Raw genomic sequence first — 20,243 nt, 5'->3', positions numbered from 1 at the left:
TCGGAACCACTTCATGTTGCTTCGTACTAGTATAAACGAAATTAAGTTGCAGTTTGAGTTTTCGTTATCGACGGAAAGTTAAATGAAATTCGTTCGGGAATTCAAATAACTGTAATTTGTATACATAATAAGGAGGTATGAATTATAAATGAATAATTCAAAATCCGAATATCGAAAAGAATAACATATTTAAAACAGCTGGTTATTTGTGCGAATGGCGATACAAAAAGTTCAACAGCGCACACGTGCACCGCTGCAAAAGTCTGTGCAGCGATTATTAAAGAATAAACATCAACAAAAGCCAGTGACCGAAGTGAATAAAAAAGATGGAAAGGCTATTATTATTGCTCAAGAAATTAAATTCATTCGATTACTATCAAGTAATGATAAAAGAGTACGAGATAAAGTACTTAAAAATTTAAGGAAATGGTTGACAGTTCGTGCAGAAAGTACTTTCGGTAAGATTATTATAATTATTAACTAAAATAAAAAATAGTGAAATTGCTTATTTATATGTATTTAATTATTACTTATTTATGTAATTGCAACTATGTACAAATATATTTGTCCAGCACTGTACATGCCATATATTTAATACATAGAGTGTACTTTGTTGTCAGCATTTACAGAAGCAGATTTCATGCGTTTATGGAAAGGATTATTTTATTGTATGTGGATGTCTGATAAACCTTTAATACAGGAAGAAGTAGCAGAATCAATTAGTAAAATTGTACATTGTTTTAATGTTAAAGACGTAGTATTACTCTATACCTTATGTGCTTTGAAAACATTAAGTATAGAATGGTTTGGTATAGATCAATATAGATTAGACAAATTTTCTATGGTAAGATTTAAAATGTATTTTATTTTTTAAATTTATAAACCGTTCCATTTTAAAATTGTATATTTTTTTATACCTGTTTATAGCTAGTTAGAAGAATAATTCGTCAAACTTTTAAGAAGTGTAAAGAAAACTCATGGGATATAGAATGGGTAAAAGGTATTTCTGAGGTACTTGAAAAAGTATTAGTGGATCCAAAAACATGTCTTGGTTTTAGTATGCATTTAACTGAAGTGTTTTTAGAAGAACTTTCAAAAGTATGTTAATGTTGAAATTAATGTATGAAAAAAAGAAAAATATTATTTTACTATAATTTTATAATGTAATTTAATAATTTTATAGTACAATATAAATTTAATATTGCCTAATTACTCAATTTCTATTAATATGTAATTGAGTTTTTATCGATATTCACAAAAATTTAACATTTGATATCATAGATCAGTGATGGTGTTATATCAGAAGATGCAGTTACAGAATTCATTAAACCATTTATTTCATATTTTATAATTATGGACGATGAAAGACAAATTAAACACGTTACAAAACATATTTTTAAATATTTAATCATTCAATCAGATATTGGTATGGATTATATGGAGAAATTTAAAGCCTGGAGAGATGTGAGTAGCACAAATTATATTATTTTAAAGAGAAATGAAATGGTGTTATGATTCTTAGATCATAGAATATATAATGTTCGTTCGTACGTAGGCTGGGTTTCCTGCTGGTTCTATCGATGCTATGGAAAAGATTGAAATATCTGATGAAAAAACACAAGATAGTAATGCTACAGAAGAAGAAATATTTCTTCAAAATCAAATGAAACCTGATACAGAAAAAGTATTAGATCCAAGAGCTGGGAGGGTGAATGTTGAATTACCACAAATACCTTTTAATGCTAAAAAGATTGTTACATTATTAACTCAATATAAATTTCATTCTTCGTCGACAGCAAAATCACGTAGACAACTAAATTCTCTTATCAATGAGTAAGTAATGATTGATTAAAAATTGCAATTTGCAGATATATCAAATTCGATTTCTGTATTTATTTATTTAACAAATTACATCTGTAGATTTACGGAACTGTCGGGTGGTAAAATGCCAATCGGTATTAAAGAAATAAGACTTCCAAATGTACGGAAAAAGGATACAGATACAAAATTAGCTGCAAAACGTCTATTGGAATTTGAAAAAAATTTACATTCTGATACAATGCAAAAGAAACGTAAAAGAAAAAGAAACGGGCAATTGACACAAGATGAATACGATAAACTTAATGGAGAAGGTTCTGAAGATATCGATATTGAAAGTAGTATGGCAAAAGTACCTAAAATCGAAATTACAAAGAGGAAAAAGATGCAACATAAAATCGATATTATTAATAATTTAAAACAAAAAAATCCACAAGTATCGCATGAGAAAGTTCTTCGTTTAAAGAAAAAAAAATATGAAACAAAGGAAAGTGACGGCGACGATAATTGTAAAATAGATGTAAGAAATAGCAAGTGTAAATCAAAAAAGAATTCTTTGCTTTTAATGAAGAATGGTAATGAATCTAAAAAGATTAAATTGAAAAAGAATAAAGCTGCTATTGTGAATACATTAAACGTTATTACACCGATTAGAAAAAACAAAATAACAAAAGTCAAAGTCTGCGGCAAATGGGATGTTTCTGATAATACAGATACATCAACACCTTTGTTATTAAATGATAACAAGACAAAATCGCATACAGAAGTTGTTAAAACGCCAGTTACAAGTGACATTGTTCAGAAGGATAACAGTTTCAATGGGCAACTGAAGTGGATGGAACCTGTATTAAAGAAGTTGAAAAACGATATAAATGTGAGTTTTTAAATAACTACTAATATTATTTTCAATTTAAACAAGAAAAGGATAAATTATTATTTATCATATTTAAAAACGGGGGTTGAAAACAGTTACGATATCGATTCCGGTTATGAAACAATTAAGAACCGAAACGATACTGTAACAGTTATGAATAAAAAAAGTTTTAGTGTATATCGATTATAGTTACAGTTCTACTGGACTTAATTTTAGAAACTTTCCAATTTCTATTTTAAAATATCAAAATTCAAATGGTTACTTGTTAATATATACATATATATATATATTACAGAAGGCACCAGTTAGTTTAAAAGAGCAACATAAAATAAATACTAATTTAAATTCGAAAAAACGAGTGAAAATAGCTCTTCAACACAATACTGTTCAACATAAATCCGAATATATTTTGCAACTTCGAAAAAGTCCATCTATACCTTTTGATGCAAGCAAGAAGCCGTTAGTGGGTGTACTAAAGGCAAGCCCTATACCCAGTCCAATCAATCCATTTTATAAAAGAAAATATTGATTGAAATGCTTGGTACACTAATAATGAGGATATGTAACTGCTTGTTAATAAAATAAAAACTCCAAGTTTTTCAACTAGGTGTTAGTTTCTTGATACTCATTTAGTAAATAGAATATTATTTTCTCGTGTCAATATTTGATCAAGATTTTTGTACACGCTACTTAATAAGTCAACAGTACTTCTCATGTAAATATACATGCATGATAATTGATCGCATTCGCAACTTAACGTAACTGTGACTTCTTTTTCAGTTTTGTTATGTATATTGTGTACAAGTATCTAGATCAATGAGTATGATGATATTAAAAAATGATACGAAATAATTTATCCGATAAACATCATATTAATCCAAATTACATAAGAATAACATTCATTAAAATTAATTGTGTACATTTATTTGTAAATTTATAAACAATTGGAACAAAATTTTGTACATGATAACATTTCTAAGTTACACTTGTCCATACTATTTATTCACATGATGCTACTTTAACTATACAGCATTATATATAACTATATAACATTTATACAACAATAAAATTACATTAGTCACAGCATGGAATACATAAAGATAATGTAATTACTTTATTACATTAAGTGTAATGATGTATTACGTTTTGTTCCATAGAAATATTTAAATCTATTTGCCATGAAAATAATTAAAGGTAATTTGAAAATAAAATGCATAATTTTATCAAGAAAGAACAAATTACTTGTTGCATTTTATAAATGCAAGTTATTAAGACAAATTCTTATGCAGGATTTAATTTCATATTTATAAATAACCTGTAATAATATTACTCCAAAAATAAATTATTAAGATTACTTTACAATTTCACGTTACGACACATTACATAGTAATATAAAGAAATATAATTAAAAATGATATTTCCTCATTCTCATAACAATACTTATACATATATAGATTAGAGTTGCATTATAGTTTGCCTGGAAATCAACGCACATAGAACTTTTCTATTAGTTGAGAACTAGAAATATTTCAAAACGACAAATCCTTAAAACTATGTTCTTGTAGATAAAGTTTATACACATACGCTAATACATATATTTCTTTGGCACATGAATTCACTTTTACTTACGTTTATAATTTCTCTATAACTATAGAAAAATGAAACATCAGCTACTTTTAAAAACCAAATACCTAAAATTATACTCTGCACTACACACTTCATCGATACACATTACACTTTTTTTGTTTCTGTGTTAAAGCAATTGTTGTAGCTTTATGATACCTAAAAATATTATAAAGTTGTTCTTCAAATATTGATTCATGTAATAAATAAAATAAAATATTGTTTTCTGTATCAATTAAATATATTTAAATTAATCGTAATTCTTTAAGAAATCCTAAGTGCATAACTATCTCATACTTTATGTTGTTTGAATTTTATCACTTCTAGAATTTTGAAATATCTTACAGAGCAATTTTATTAAACATGTATGTACATTTGTACTTCGAAATATGAGATAATGAGGCACTGATTGCAGCTACAATGATTTCACTGTGTATTAACCAAACATACAGTATATAAACAATATTTTTAAATGTAAATTTGCAATTTTATAAATCAAAATATAAATGTCTGCTGTATTATTCAAATATGTAACTACTGGCTACATCATTATACAATGATAGTCAATTTAAACACTTTCCTAAAATTATAAAGTTTGATAACTTTAATATCATTTAGAGTATATTTCTCATTATAAAGCTACACATATTTGTAGAAATAAAATATTCTTTTATGATTGAAACATTCAAATCCAAATATATGTCGAATGCTATCAAGATTTTTGTTAGTCGTTCTATCATACTCTACCGATAGAATACAGTAAGAACTGTTTTTCTAAGATCTGTTATAATACAAACTACACTTGATAAAAGTACTATTACAGTTTGAATAGCAAAATCTCTGAGTAATTTGTACAACACGAGTTTACAAGTATAAAGATTGCTATTGTAAACTATTCAATTTAAAAACGTCCTTTCCTACTATTAAATCAATTCTGTCGAATTAAATCCTAATGTTTTACTTATAGTCTCGACATCAATGTTTAGAAAAAGATGTCCCTAATATGGAAACAAATTGTATAAGTATTAATACCGAATATATTTGGAGGTTAGTAAACTCATAAAATGTGAGTTAGCAAAACATTCTTCTTTAAAAAATGTATTAATTTGATTTTAATGTTAACCCTCTGTAGTCCACAGTATGTATAGGTAAAATTATGAAATATAATGCATTTATATTGTCAGAAAGTATACAGTAGCAAACTGTAAACAGTAGTTATATCAATAATTCCTTGCGCGAGAAAAATTATCGTTATTGTATATATAAATTCTTTACTGCAACTAGAAATCCAAAATGTAAAATTTCTAATATTATGTTTATAACATTTTATAAAGGCAATCTACAGAAGGTTACTATTTGCTACAATGTTAAAATAAATCGAATAGTATTGTTTCGGTCCTATCATTCTTTCCATTTCACATGTACTACATTAAATTTTTTGTCTTACAATTTTGAACTAGTATCGTTAATAGTACTTATAGAATGTAAGTATTTCAGTCAGTATTAAAGAGCAATATTTCTTTTATATTAATTCATATAGTTTTGTCATATTTGTAAAATATTTTTTACTTTATAAAATAAGTGTTCCCACGCGTTACTATGTTCTGATTTGGATTCTTGTTCTATCACTTCAAATTTCTACTAAATTTCAAAGATTAAATGAATTTTAATATACTTCAAATTTATAAATATAATAAATATTCGTCGAATTTTAAGTATATTTGAAATGATATTAGAGAAATAAATACTACACGCTAAAGAGCATAACTAAAAATCTTATTAACTACGTTTCTGTTTTAAGAAATTAAGTTTCCAACGCCAATACCAACCCATTTCAAGCTGATTAAAACCAGTACTGAAAAATGATAATGCAACAAAAAAAGATGATAGAACCAATGCCCATAATTGGAATAACGGGGAAATAATAAGCAAAAATACTGTAGCACCTGAAATAAATAGGTTATTTTAAGAGAATATTGCCAGAAATTAATAGAAATATATTTCGAATTATGATAAAACTTCACCTGTTAAAATACTCCAAAAACACAATGCAACTTGTAAAGGAAATTGTCTTGTTAAAGGCCAGGTTTTAGCAGAAAAGGTTTTCTTATCATAAAATTGTTTCAAAACTTCTTCCTTATCGAACCATCTTTCTTCTAACCATTGTCTTAATGTCAAATCATGCGTCGGCATATCTGACGATGGTATTCGTTTAATATGAAAATGCACTTCATTTGGTAATTTGCCTTTGATAAAATCTAGTTCAGATTGTGGTATATAATCAGGATATGCAATTGTTAAGTCATAAACAGCATCGACATAGTTTGCTTGCTGAAGGTGCTGAACTAAATAACTAAACCCTGTTGTCTTTGGATGAAGAGTAAAAGAATACTTCGGTAGCTTATGCTGTAAAGCATATCTGTCTGATTTCTCTTTGCTATTTTTCGTCAGGTCAGTACCTTCTGGAAATATAAGTAATTGAGATCGTCTGTCTAGGGCCACTAAATAATCGAGAGTACGTGACAATCGACTTTGATCTTCTTCCCATCGACGTGTTATATAAAGGAAGCCATTCATCTGCATTATCCATCCTGTTATACCATAATTCTTTAAAACGGCAAATATTCTTTTATAGTTTAGAGTTACATGTGAAATAAAATTACAATACTTTAGATTTAGTTTTGAATATTTTTCATTCTATTACCTGGACCTGGAATGTGTCTTATAGGATCTTTCAAAACAAATTTTAATCTATGAGTTGCTATACTAGGTAAGCATGCTTGGTACATAGCTGCCCATAAAAAATTCCAATCTACTCGTGTCCTGTGATTCATCACAAGTATAGCAGATTCAGTTGGAGATATATGATCCCCGGATACAAGGATTTGTACACCAAACACTTTTAAAAGAGCCTAAAACATTTACATAGTCGTTAATTTATATATGTGATAATTTTAAAGTGACGTATACAAAAATTTAAAATTTTCTGTAACAAAGAGAAACAAATAAATAAAAATGAAATTTATTTTACTTACTGTAGAATAAAGTTCCCAACAGGAAAATAAGAGATCATTACATTTTCGAAATATTGGTGGGCTAAAGAATAACAATGGTAACATAGGACAAGCAATAAATAAAAACCCAGCCACTACACTGCCATACCATAGTGTACAGTATAAAGTACCACGTAAAAGTTCACGCACTGTAAAGTGTGATTTAGATATCTAAAGGAAAATCAAAGATAAAATGCTCGTATTCACATTTCTCACACATAAGTGTGTATATAAAACTTAGAACTTTATATTAACAGAACGTCTTTGTTAGAAATATATGCTTTCAAAAATTAGTCTAGCATTATATTGAGAATCATAATTGTATGATAAAAACATATGAAATAGTGATGCTCCTTATTAATATATAATAAAATACAAATTGTATACAATAAATTTTTTCAAATTTCTCAATTTTAATCTTTGTAAATAAAAATTAAAAATTATAGGTGTCAACAATTTGGTTACTTAATACAAAAATAACAAATTGTTTATTTTTTTCCTAATATTAATATGATTCAAATTAAAAAATATTTAAATCTACAGAAATAATTATGGTTTGAATAACAGAGCTCACCTTATCATGTGTATACCTTGATTGAACCATTTTTGACAAGCATTGAATGTTAACTACCTCTTCCTGAAATATTTTTTCTGGCTTCTCTTCTATCTTACTAGAGGGGCTTCACTATGCTTCACCCCTTTCACCCCATTCTCCACCCAGTGTCTACTGACTTCTGGGATGCTGTATTGGACCATTATTGATCTGCTAAAACAGGGGAAGAGTTCATAATTACCTACAAAACATAAGTTTCTTTGAAGTTTTATAACAAAGACTTAAAGCTATAAATATTGTAAAAAAAAAATATTAATTCTCTTATTTGTTTAAATTACTTAACTAAGTTTTATTTTGTAATTGTTGTTAATATATTAAATATTTGAAATAATAGAAAATATTTATGATGACAATCGTTTATATATATTTTTTTAAACAAAGTTTAATTTTTAATAATAAATATTATTAGATGTTTAAAGAAATATATATTAAAGTGAATAATGGAATAACTTAACTAATTCATAAAACAACTATCAGTAACTTTATAAATGCTGTCTTTTCTTATTTGTGTCTTAAAATTTCTTAATTACTATTATAAAAATCAATATGCATCATACAGATGAAATAAAACAAATAACAACAAAATAACATTACATTTTAATTTCAATTATACAAATATATTAGGTAAAGAGCATTTTTACCTAAAAGTTAAAATTATTCGTACTTTACATTTTTGTTAAAGTCATTGGAATTTAATTATACAAAAAGTATTGTTCTTCATATTGTATTAATAAGAAAATGTATACAATGAAGATCAACAACAATAAATTCTACAAAAATAACTAAACCCAGTAGCCTCAATTAATATATACGCATGTATAAAATATTATTTGCTAGTATGTATAAACCAAGTACACCTTCCTAATAGCTTATAAAACTTTGCACCGCTACTATGCACGTTTTTATGCAGATTTTTACAAATTACATTCTTTTACAAAATTTGAATTAAGAAAAAAGATTCATAATACCTCCTATAATAGATAAAAAGTTCTTTTAGTACCTGTATTCCATACTATATAATTATTCATTATGTTACTGTTTATATTGGTCTATAAGATAGGATTTTTATTTATATATAAATGCTTTTGAATGTGTAAGTGTGTAAATGCGCACGCGTGTGCGTGTGTATATAATTATTAGATACGGATCGGATGTACAAATACACTATTGCTTGTTATCAAAGATATCCTGAATATTTTTTGATAAGTGTACTCGCTTCTGCGTGCACTTTTTCATCTGCAACTGACAATGCCGATTGATTTAATATTTCCTTTAATGTATTATGTGCGCATGAATACTGTTGTAAAGCAATATAACATTTGCTAATAAATAGTTGAAGTTGCAGAGTTTTATTTCCCAGTCTTGCCGCTGCCTCGAAACACACGAGTGCATCATTATACGAGACACTTTCAGAAATAAACGTTGCTGCCACCTACAAATGATTCAAGATAATGTATCGAGTATTCAAAAATTAGAAAAGAACAGAATAATTTTTGGCTCATATTATGATTATTTAATATTGTACCCGTCTTTCAAACCAACTCAAAATGGCTATCTCGTATTTAAACCGTCCAAGGAGATAATGCAATTCACAATCATCTGGCCGCATTTCTAAGGCCATCACAATATAATTCTTAAAACGAACACCGTTTTTTATTTTGTCTATCGTTGACAAGTAATCCCCATTTAATCCTATGAGTATAGCATACCATTTGAACAGATTCGCATTTTGAATTTCAAGAACTTTTTCACACTGTCCAATTCCTATAAAAATGAAATACTGTTTATTTTTGTTACACTATAGTATTTGTATACAGGGACTTAAAAATACCGGTATTTATTTCGGTTTTTCGTATAATACCGTTAACTGTGAAATATCGATATAATCACAATACCAATATCTATATTTCGGTATTATATCGGATTCGATATATCTTTACTGACATAATACCAATATTTAAGTCCCAGTTTGTATGTTTGTAATACTGAACCTTCAAGAATTATCAACCTTCTAACATTTTTATCAGCTGTAGCTTCTGCATGTTCATAACAAGCCCTTGCAAATCTCCATATTACTTCTATACTGTTTTGGTGAGATTTTATCAAAGTTTGTAGTTTATAGTAAGTCTCAATATCAAAATCTTCATTTGCACCTTCATCAATCTCCTTAAGTATTAAATCCAACTCGTTCGATTCCTCTGAGATCCTGTATTACTAAACATATAATCTCGTCCTTCTACATTTTTTAAATAACTTTACTTCCCAAAATGATCAAATTCTAATTTTCCAAATTAGTATATAAGTAATTACGCTTAAATAATGAATTAAAGAATATAACTGGAATATTCTTAAGATGTTTCTTCAGGAAGTGGATTCACAGTTGTACTAGAATAAATTACAAATTCTCGTACGTGTTATTTATATAACTTTAACACATTTACATAATATGCATTCACATTGTTGAACCAACCTTATGTCATTTTCCCCGATAACGCTCTCACTTTCAGAACAATCATAGAATTCATCGTCTCCAAATTCTGTATCCGCTGTCGAGAAAGCATCATTATCAGTCTCATTGTCTGTTACGGTAAATGTACTATCAGTAGAAACAAATCTTCGTGAAAGTTTTCGTTTCTTTTTCTGTTGACTCTGTTGTAATCTTGGAAAAAATTAAAGGCTATTAATATTCATTACTTAAATATATATAACTAAATATAACTCTTACAGCTGTATATATATAACTTAATTTAAATAATAATTATATATGATTTATATAAGAACGCACTGTTGCCTTAATGCTTCCAATTCCAATTGCAATTCGACAATTCTTTTATTTGCAACATCTAAATTCGAACTAACTGTATGTTGTTGGTTCTTAAAAATTGTATGATAAATAAAAATACTAGCTGCACTTATGACACCAACAGTCACACCAATGGTAGTAGCAATTAAATGTATATCGTTCATTATGCTGTAAACACAATGTGCATCAACAAAATATATTCAAGGAAATACGTTTACATATAATTACTACGTTGTTACGTACGTGTTAATAAAGAAAAATTGTGGATCTATAATCAAGGTAAATGCATCGATATATGTACCGTTATTTTCTCTATTTTTCTTTCTAAACTGTGCTCAAAATTATAATAATTTTGCATATGTATTATTCACCGACGACATAATAACTACACAGGCAATGTAAATGTTTTATCATTTTAGTCAAATATTGACTGTGTTTTTTTTCAATTCCTAATATGAAACAAGATTTTCTTTCTTTTTTTGTAAAAGAAACGTTAACCACGCGTCGTGTAGCCACTCGCGTATTGTATGTAGAAGTGTATATATACAGTGTTATCAGTAGCAGCCGGTACCCAGTAGAAACTGCCCCTCCACTTACACACACCAATGCAGACCCAAATATATATATATACATATATGAATCTACCGGCAATTGAAAGAGGACAGACATCATTCGGCAAATATACGTGCCGGTGATTATGAAAGTGACTTAAGTCAATAACTTTTTTTCTTTATTTCATACTAGTACGTGTGATAAATTCAATATTTTTTTTTGATTTTTTACTCACAATCGACACCATTATCATAATAATCAACATACTGATATATGTAATATGATTTTTTTTTGTTATTTAACAATATATATTTATTGCCGATAAAATATTTTTTTTACAAGTTCAAAGTACAAAATTACGTAAAACATAACTCATAATTCGTAAAGAACCTTTCCATGACGAACATATTAATCGCTTAAGCACTTGGGCACATATCAGTAATGGTATTAATATTTTCGTGATAGTTACAATTCTAAATCGATTTTGGATTCACTTCGTCCATAAAAATGTGCTGCTAGTAAACAATACGGTTAGTAAATAATACAATTTTTCAAATAATTAATGTATACAATTATAATGTACAAAATTTAACTATTAATAAATAGGGTATTTCAAGTGTATACCTGTGTATACTAGTGTATTGAATTTTGTCTGTAAATCACTGTCAAGACTTACATAAACATATTAATTGAAGCATGTGTTTATTTGAATAGTTACTTAAGATACATAAACTTACATTAAGAAAAATAAGTGTGGCTAGCATTATGCATATAAAGTACATAAATTCCTTTTCTAAAATGGCACCAAGAACTTTTAGTATTTCTGCTAGTATTACTGTAACTTATTAGTTCAAACTTAATATGTATATATATAGATATCTACATTCAGAATAGTAGAGGTTTATTTGTAATAACATAACTATGAGAAGTAAGTACAGTTGTATTAACTTCCACCAGATTAACATGCACAGTTACATAATAGATGGCATTAAATGAAAAATGAAATTAATCGTCAAATAGTCAAAATCTTGACAAATAACTATATGTTTTTAGAATCTGTTAAATATGCTGTTCCAAAAGAAGCATCACTTGAATATATAGGGTGAATCATATAACTTCCCCATCCTGAATAAGTTATAAAGTATGTATTCTATAAAAGAGTAATTTATAAAAGAAACTTATCCATTCACAAGATGTTAAGATTACCTAGAATTTGTTTAATGGTATGCATACATTTTTGTATCAAAATTTAAGAAAGCAGTGAATTTTCTAGAATAAAACATTTAAACTACATTTGCCTTAGACCTAATAATTAGCGAAGTATTTAAAACAAAAAAAAATTGATGGAAGATGTCACCTAACATTTTGTACATGGATAAGTTATTTAAAAAAAAAAATCATTGGATAAGTTTTCTTCGATACCATTTGATTTTTATGTAAAATACTATTTCTGTGAAATGCATACTTTAAGAGTTATTCAGGGTAAACAAATTATGCTACTTACCCTGTATAATTGTTAAAATTTAGGCATGTAGGAATATATAGAATTTTTTATTAAATATATTCTATAAAATTTTGAGTTTAATCAAAATCAATTTTCAACGTGTAAACATTTGAAATTCAATGTATTTTAATGGAATATTTGAATAACTTTGACTTTGTATATATAGTAGATCCCAGTACATCGCGAGGAATGCGTTCTGCGTTATATTTTACGAATTTCTATAACGTTAAGCGTATCTTTTGCTATACAGGGAATTAAAGTAATATTACTTTCAGATAAAAATCTATCAGATTATAGCAGGGTTGCCATAATTATTTTACTGCATTATATGGGAGTCTACTGTATTTGATACTATCATTAAGTACTTAGTTGAAAAGTTGAATTTAAGACCTTGTTAATGTCAGCGTGAATATAATTCATTAATATTATTATTTTCATTCGTATGTTTAATCAAGAGTGCAGTATTAATCATTTGGAGAGTAATTAATATAATTCCTACAAGCCTATTATGAATTCTAACATTTAAAATTAGATATGATATTAATCTTTCAATTTCTTTAATATTATTGTCATTCTACCAAATTGTGTTTGTGGACAAAGCTCTTAAAAATTTATCGTTATATAACAATTATTAAGAAGTGCACCATTATTAAGTATTTTAGAAACTGATAGTCAAAATTTATAATATGTTGTATCGTGAACACATTCACATAGAATATTACTCTAAAACATTGTTGGATGCATTCATTAAATATAAAACAGATAAAATCAACAAAATTCAGATATGTGATAAAGTAAGTTATTACATATTTAGATGTAAGATTTAGTGTGACAAATTTTTAGCACTTAATGATATAATACATATAACAATATGTATGTCCTTAGTAAATCAATGATAATTTATGTAATTTCGTATACATGATCAGGAATTTAAAAAAATGTTTAGAAACAGAAATATTAATATTAAACTTTCTGTCAAATTCGAAAAGATAATCTATATGATCTTCAACATATGTATGACAAGTTATAAGAAAAATCTTTCCATACATTTAAATCAAAAATATAAATATAATTATAATTACACTATTAATACTATAATCAGTATTAATGAAGTATAATATTCACACAACAATTTGTAAAACTTTGTGCTATTATAACAGAAAATTTTACCATTTAATGGGTATTGTAAAATAATTATAAATCACTATGTATTGTTCTTATTAAAAAAATAAGAATATGAGCGCGATACTACAAATGTTAATATAATTTTGTTTGTTTTGTGCAATAAACTTGGTCAATTGAATTAATCAAATTTTCACTTATTTTATCTTAAGAGAGTCTTCTACTTTCAGAATCGGCAATAAGGCCATTTTCGTCAATTTTTTTGGGGTTTTCATGCTTGTAAAAAAATAGAAAGACTCCCGAAGATACTGTTCGAATTTGAAATAAATCGATTCATTAGAACTTGAGTTATCATATCAGTTGGTTTCAAAGATATGGTTTAAATAAAACGCGTTTAAAGATTTGTATCTTTTTAACAATGACATTGACCATCGAGTTCTTCAAATAGCTATAACTTAGCAAATATATTTTCGAAAGTATGTTCTTTAAGAGAAAAAAAAAAATTAATTTCTTTACCCTTCAAAGTAGAAGACTCCCGTAAGTAAACTTTCAACATATGGGGCGAGTTTCACTTCCTAAATTAAAATAAAGCATAATTATAACAAAGAAAACAATATGTACTTTATACAGGATCCACCTAAGTTCCATCTAAAGTTCCACCTAAAGACTTACAGCTGGTTTTTCTTTAAAGTACTATAGTTAGCAACAAAACTTTTTGCAATTTTTATGATTTAATGGAATTCTTTACGTGACACGTTTTACATTAATACTACTAAAATAATTGGAATCCCCTCTCTCCAAAGGTTCAGAGATTGATATCTAATCCATTACATAAAGGATTTCACTAAACCAGAAAAATTGCGAGTAATTTTAATTACTAACTATAATAGTTTCAGAAAAAACAATTTGAAATGCTTTAGGTGGGAAGATACTTTGTACATACATATGAATCTTGATTTTTGATAATATATACGAAATTAAATTTTACCGAATACATTTTACTTCCCTTATGTCTATAAAAAACCAATTTATTAAATCTATATATATGTATGCAACAGAACATATCATACTGTAAGAAATACTAATACTTTTTCTGCATGTAAAAAAAAGTTAGCTGAAACTTCCAACGCTCAATGTAGAATAATATTACAAAACCTGTATGATAATATGGACTATTTTAAATGATTAGTTAAAATACGATAACTGGAATATTTTTAGCACTTTTTGACGTACAATAGTAATATGTTATATTAAAGCTATTCGTTGAACGTGGAAATTTAATATTATTTCTCTATCTCAATGTATAACAGGGGTAAGAAATAACAATTTTTTATAATATAAAATGTCTAATGCAAAACAATTTGTATGTTATACCTACATTGTTCAATATTTATATTCATTATTTAGTGAGGTATTTAAATAAACATTTTACATAAACTATATTTATCATGTTTAACGTAAGTTATAAAATCGATCTTTTTGATAATAGACAATTTATTAATAACTAAAAGTGAAGTTACTCGAATAATCGTTTAAGTAATTATTTTAATATAATAAACACGAACAAAATTATATACCTCATAAGGTATATAAAAACATTGACAGATTTTTTTCGTGAAACTCGACCATATTAATCTTAAATTATGCGAGCAATACAAAATGATTAAGTTAGATAGAATCTATAACATTATTGTATCGATTTTTCGTTATCACAGATTGTTTTGGTAGTAGGCCTACTTTCAATATTAAATGTCGAAGGCCTACAGTGGACTAGTAAATTTCAATAAAATCTATTTAAATACAATACTAGATGTACAAACCAACATCACGTTTCTAATGTTGGGAAGAGTCTTGTGAGCACAAAGTAGGCTACGTCATAGTTACTCCAATATGTTGTATGCGCTGCTACCGTGTACAGATAATTTCGTCCCAAACTTGCCCGGAGTACATAATCCAACCGCTGGGCTAATTCTAATAAGTATAAAATTATATTTAATGATTTTACTTTTTTTGTAATTTTCAATATTGTTTGATAAATCACAAATTATATTTATACCTTGTCCTGGTTGAAGTGGTATAGAAGCATCTTCTTTGGCATTCCACCCAGCTCGCACTAAACCCCAAAGGCTCCAACCTTTATCTGTTGCGCGACTAGACATATCTGGACTTTCATCCCTTTCCTCATTTTCTGCCATGACATGTTTTCGAAGTATTTATATAAAATTTACACAGAATAATTCCGAACTCAAACAAAGAATTTTTTGATATACCTGTAGGAGAAAAATTTTGGTCTGCATTACTCATTGTTGGAAGTGACTGTTCTATCTGTTGGCCATCAACTCCTCCATAAGGTGGAATAAGAACTGGTTCAATTTTACTGTATCCTCTTTCTAAAAGTGGTTCCATTCTATAAGCTACAGGGTCAGACCAGTGAAATATATTATAAAATCTTTTGCATAAATCTTGAGGCATCACATCTGTTCTGTTGGATGGAGTACGTGTACGTAATGCAAGAAATACAGACAATGGAGAACCCAAACAAAATAAATTCTCAATCTGTAATTACAAAAATATTTAATCTTAAACTTTTATAATAAAAGAAAAAACATATAATAAATAAAAATATTTACTGGGAACTGTAAACGTTGCAATAAAACTTCCTGTGTTTCTGGAGATGGAGGTCTTGTATCTGGACCCATCCAACCTGTGACAATGTCATAAACAATTACACATCCTAAAGAATGTGCCAAGATAGAAACTTTTCCTTTCCAACCAGGATGTCGACTAGCAAACATAAAGTATAATCTATTTAATTCTTTTTGTAAACCAGCCCTTACTTCTCCGCCATAAAGAGGACTTGTGTAATAGAGAATATCCATTGCTGATGTATTTAATAGGTGTCGTATACTTAATACACTATAAGGTGTAATAGCATCTACTATATCTAAAAGAATATTTATTTATAAAATAGAAAATTTTTAATTTTTATTTATAGATATAGCCAAAAATTAAAAAAGTTATGAATATTTTATAAAACAATGATTATACAAATTTTACAGAATAAAATAAAATAATTTCATACCGCCGTCAAGTTTTAACGATGACCGCCACTCAACAGGAAAAAATTCTACTCTATAATTGGAATTTGGAAAATATTTTTGCTTTAACCAATCTACACAGTCCCTAAACCTGTTTCAATGTTAAATATAATACATTAATTTTATAGAAACTTATATATATGGAGTATGCTAACATTGACAGTTTAAACTTTTAGTATACATAGTAAAGTTTGAACCATCAATTTTACCATAATCTGTACATAGCCAAGTAATTATAAATTAATTTTGATACATACGACGTTGTATTCCGTATAATTTTTCCTGTATCTCTTTTCTGACCAATTCCATGAACTACAAACACCAAATGATCAATGTCATGCAGTTTGTCTTCCATTACTGCAGCAACTTTGTAGCCCCGTCTTAATTGATAACCAGTGGCTAAAATACGAAATACAAATATTTATTACAATTAATGCAACATAGTGTTATTTTACTGTTGTTGCAAGGAAAAGGTAAAAACCCTTACTTTTTGCAAAGCCCAGTTTTGATGTAACACTACGCATTAATTTACTATGTCTATATTCACTATACAATATCACATCATTTATGTTATGCCAATCTACATGAAATTCCGGAAAATGTTCTGTGTGTAGTACTAAAATAAAAACGTAATTGTAATTATATCAGATATAAAATTTCCTAGAAATTGAAAATAATGTAGAAAATTAAAAGAAAATTTATACTTTTGTAAGAGTGAGATGATGTATCGCATGTTGATGTGCATCGTCCTGGAGGTTGTTTTTGAAATAAATTAAGATGTACTTCTTCAATAACTTTAGACTGTTCTGATTCTAAAGGTATCCAACTACCATCATAATACCATGTACCTCTCATAATTTCCCATTCTTCACCTTTTTATGCAATAAATATTAATTTGTACATTCACAGTTCATTAAATTATATATAAACATATATATATATAATGTTTATAAAACATTAAATACACAATAAATATTTTAAAAAAATACATAATATTTAGTGCACATTACTGCATACATTGATTTATATTTAAGTAGAATTGACTACAATAAATTCAAGGGCAAATCAATCATTATAACAGAAATAATAATAGATAAATAAGTAATCACATTATTGTTTACATCAGGAAACATTATGAAATTACATAAAATCTAAAAATTATTCAGAGAGTAAAGAAATAATATAAAATTAACTAATCGAATGTCAAAGTTCTTCAATCTTCTCTGTATAATTTTTATTTTCTAATTGCCTTGTATAAGATTTTAATGAATAACATGAAGATTTTTCGATAAAAATAATACCATACCTGGACAATATATAGATACACATTTCATTTTATCAATTTCCACATCATACATTCCACCTTTGACTACAATTTTCTCAATAGGACGTAAATTATTAGTCATGTCATCATTTTTGCTAAACAAGCTTTGATAATTTCGCCAAGCATTTTCAATTCTTAAGCTATCATATCCACAGAATTCTACCCATCTTTTGTCTACACCATCTCTATAAAACCACCGTACTTGTTCTGGCATCAAAGATTCTGCATATGTCAACTCATTTGTTATGCTTTTCGTTTCCTCCTCTGAATTTTGTTCTGTGGTGACTTCCATAATTCCTTTAAATATTAAAAATTAGAATTAATGTAAGAAAATAAAATTACAACATACTTATATTTTTACAATATACTTGTAAAAAAATTAAATGGCATAATTATTATAATTTAACATCCTATCTGATACTTTAATAATCCCATTGTTGCATACGCATATATATACAAAAGAGAACAACTTACAAAACGTGTAATTAATAAAAGTAAGAAACATTAATAATAAAAGTATATAAAAAAAATTTTTTGCAGAGTTTATAAATCGCTATAAAATTCGCGCGAATTTAATTATTTTCTGTCGCTTACGAAGTATTGGTACGTCATAAATATTTTATTTGTAGTAACTACGCAATTCTCATACAGTCAACTACATTTTACGTATCTATTGAAACATATACATATGTATATATATATGTATACGTACATTACGAGTATTTTAAGCATACGGTTTGATTATGACAGACGAAAATTAATTTAAACACAGAATTATATGTAATAAATCCTCTTAAAGTATGTATAAATCATCTTTAAATTGCTCATTAAGTCAATTTTGGATAGTATTTATAATTTTACCTTCGCAATGTTGAAATTCCAAAGGTGTTTCACTGAAAGGATCAACGTCGGTTCTACTATTAGACATCCTGACTACGTAATTATTACTAAATACCTTTGAAGTTTTATGAATTACAAAAAAGTCACAGTATCGTAAATCACTTAAATGTTCAGTGACAACGGTGACAACGGTAACAACCGATCCTCGTTAACGATAATGGTTCCCGTAAAAATCAGTGCTAAACACTATCTAGTACTTGTTATCGATGGAAATTTATAATTACGATATAGTGTCTGTATATCAGTATAAAATATTTTTGTTTACTAACGACAAATTAGATAACGTTGTCTCTAGTCAAAATAAAAAGAAGTCTGTTTATAACTTGATGTAACATCGAGAATTGTCTTGATGAACAGAATTGTTCTCTGCCTTTCAACATTGAATGTTATCTAAAAACTGATATGAGATTCTTCCTTCAACAACATACTGTTCACCCCGCACTATCTTCTATAACTTTGTTCTTGTTTCTTGTGTGTCAGCAAAAACTGCTGCATTCAACGGTAAACAGCTGATGCATGAACGCAAACGTAAAACAGTATGGTGATATGTATGGATGTACAATTACGTACTTTTATATTGCTATACGTAATTGTATGTATAAGAGTATGTGCATGTGTGCGTAAACGTATGTATCAATAGTTGATTGTGCACAATTACTAACTTGTATGAATCATGTAAGAGCAATTTGTAGAGTGTTTAGTGTAATACTTTTTTTCTTTTATACAATGTGAGTAATTTTTCATAGAATTTGTATCGATGTAAATAAATTGCTTCTTAGAAATTGAATATACCTCGCATACTAATCTCAGTATACAGTATGAATAGAGATCGGTGATTTTACGAAATTGCATAAAATTTGAAGTTATTTATTTCATTATACTTCATATTAATTTTAATATATGTATATTTTCATTTGTTCCCTCATCAAATTCGTGAAAAGAATTTCCCATACAAATTT

General features: G+C 27.3%; 4 protein-coding genes across 9 annotated transcripts; 1 reads left to right on the top strand and 3 right to left on the bottom strand.

Annotated features, from left to right (window-relative positions):
* The first annotated feature begins 8 nt into the window (after positions 1–8).
* On the top strand, positions 9–3,498 carry Nnp-1 (Ribosomal RNA processing protein 1 homolog Nnp-1). 2 transcript variants are annotated; one of them, XM_076779116.1, is made up of 8 exons: positions 9–135; positions 199–458; positions 621–844; positions 928–1,098; positions 1,282–1,464; positions 1,556–1,833; positions 1,921–2,692; positions 2,988–3,498. In XM_076779116.1, exons 2-8 carry the CDS (start codon positions 215–217, stop codon positions 3,219–3,221), a joined length of 2,106 nt encoding a protein of 701 aa, XP_076635231.1. In that variant the 5' UTR covers positions 9–135; positions 199–214; the 3' UTR covers positions 3,222–3,498. The 2 variants fall into 2 exon arrangements, with proteins under 2 accessions (XP_076635231.1, XP_076635230.1); XM_076779115.1 differs by having other exon boundaries at positions 21–458; positions 2,988–3,497.
* Positions 3,499–3,594: 96 nt separating this feature from the next.
* On the bottom strand, positions 3,595–8,188 carry LOC143348626 (lysocardiolipin acyltransferase 1). 2 transcript variants are annotated; one of them, XM_076779119.1, is made up of 5 exons: positions 7,943–8,185; positions 7,351–7,539; positions 7,020–7,227; positions 6,340–6,906; positions 3,595–6,261 (listed from the first exon to the last, which is right to left on the bottom strand). In XM_076779119.1, the coding sequence occupies exons 1-5, from the start codon at positions 7,970–7,972 to the stop codon at positions 6,095–6,097; spliced, it is 1,161 nt and encodes a 386-aa protein (XP_076635234.1). In that variant the 5' UTR covers positions 7,973–8,185; the 3' UTR covers positions 3,595–6,094. The 2 variants fall into 2 exon arrangements, with proteins under 2 accessions (XP_076635234.1, XP_076635235.1); XM_076779120.1 differs by lacking the exon at positions 7,351–7,539 and having other exon boundaries at positions 7,943–8,188.
* A 284-nt stretch (positions 8,189–8,472) lies between these two features.
* On the bottom strand, positions 8,473–11,331 carry LOC143347577 (regulator of microtubule dynamics protein 1). Its single transcript, XM_076776851.1, has 6 exons — positions 11,028–11,331; positions 10,767–10,952; positions 10,452–10,640; positions 9,973–10,187; positions 9,507–9,745; positions 8,473–9,413 (listed from the first exon to the last, which is right to left on the bottom strand). The coding sequence occupies exons 2-6, from the start codon at positions 10,946–10,948 to the stop codon at positions 9,159–9,161; spliced, it is 1,080 nt and encodes a 359-aa protein (XP_076632966.1). The 5' UTR covers positions 10,949–10,952; positions 11,028–11,331; the 3' UTR covers positions 8,473–9,158.
* A 275-nt stretch (positions 11,332–11,606) lies between these two features.
* LOC143347576 (phospholipase DDHD1) lies at positions 11,607–20,025 on the bottom strand. 4 transcript variants are annotated; one of them, XM_076776849.1, is made up of 11 exons: positions 19,340–20,025; positions 19,246–19,277; positions 18,367–18,681; positions 17,765–17,932; positions 17,548–17,676; positions 17,318–17,459; positions 17,045–17,151; positions 16,593–16,906; positions 16,233–16,518; positions 16,019–16,171; positions 11,607–15,933 (listed from the first exon to the last, which is right to left on the bottom strand). In XM_076776849.1, exons 3-11 carry the CDS (start codon positions 18,674–18,676, stop codon positions 15,788–15,790), a joined length of 1,755 nt encoding a protein of 584 aa, XP_076632964.1. In that variant the 5' UTR covers positions 18,677–18,681; positions 19,246–19,277; positions 19,340–20,025; the 3' UTR covers positions 11,607–15,787. The 4 variants fall into 4 exon arrangements, with proteins under 4 accessions (XP_076632964.1, XP_076632965.1, XP_076632962.1 ...); XM_076776850.1 differs by having other exon boundaries at positions 19,550–20,025; XM_076776847.1 differs by having other exon boundaries at positions 19,246–20,024.
* Positions 20,026–20,243: the final 218 nt, after the last annotated feature.

This window comes from Colletes latitarsis, chromosome 11, assembly GCF_051014445.1.
Source record: "Colletes latitarsis isolate SP2378_abdomen chromosome 11, iyColLati1, whole genome shotgun sequence".
NCBI lineage: Eukaryota > Metazoa > Arthropoda > Insecta > Hymenoptera > Colletidae > Colletes > Colletes latitarsis.
Note: the sequence above shows the minus strand (reverse complement) of the source record. Positions and strands in the feature narration are given on the sequence as shown.

Excerpts from the sequence above, each read along its gene's own strand:
- Nnp-1 (XM_076779116.1), top strand. The coding sequence starts at position 215 with ATGGCGATACAAAAAGTTCAACAGCGCACACGTGCACCGCTGCAAAAG. Across the intron at positions 1,099-1,281 it reads TTTTAGAAGAACTTTCAAAA|ATCAGTGATGGTGTTATATC; the intron begins GTATGTTAATGT and ends TTGATATCATAG. Across the intron at positions 2,693-2,987 it reads AGTTGAAAAACGATATAAAT|AAGGCACCAGTTAGTTTAAA; the intron begins GTGAGTTTTTAA and ends TATATATTACAG.
- LOC143348626 (XM_076779119.1), bottom strand. The coding sequence starts at position 7,972 with ATGGTTCAATCAAGGTATACACATGATAAG. Across the intron at positions 7,540-7,942 it reads CAAGGTATACACATGATAAG|ATATCTAAATCACACTTTAC; the intron begins GTGAGCTCTGTT and ends ATTTTCCTTTAG. Across the intron at positions 7,228-7,350 it reads GTTGGGAACTTTATTCTACA|GCTCTTTTAAAAGTGTTTGG; the intron begins GTAAGTAAAATA and ends TAAATGTTTTAG.
- LOC143347577 (XM_076776851.1), bottom strand. The coding sequence starts at position 10,948 with ATGAACGATATACATTTAATTGCTACTACCATTGGTGTGACTGTTGGT. Across the intron at positions 10,188-10,451 it reads ATCGGGGAAAATGACATAAG|GATCTCAGAGGAATCGAACG; the intron begins GTTGGTTCAACA and ends TTAGTAATACAG. Across the intron at positions 9,746-9,972 it reads AAGGTTGATAATTCTTGAAG|GAATTGGACAGTGTGAAAAA; the intron begins GTTCAGTATTAC and ends TCATTTTTATAG.
- LOC143347576 (XM_076776847.1), bottom strand. The coding sequence starts at position 19,312 with ATGTCTAATAGTAGAACCGACGTTGATCCTTTCAGTGAAACACCTTTG. Across the intron at positions 16,172-16,232 it reads CCAAAATTTTTCTCCTACAG|TTCGAAAACATGTCATGGCA; the intron begins GTATATCAAAAA and ends TTATATAAATAC. Across the intron at positions 15,934-16,018 it reads ACCACTTCAACCAGGACAAG|AATTAGCCCAGCGGTTGGAT; the intron begins GTATAAATATAA and ends TATACTTATTAG.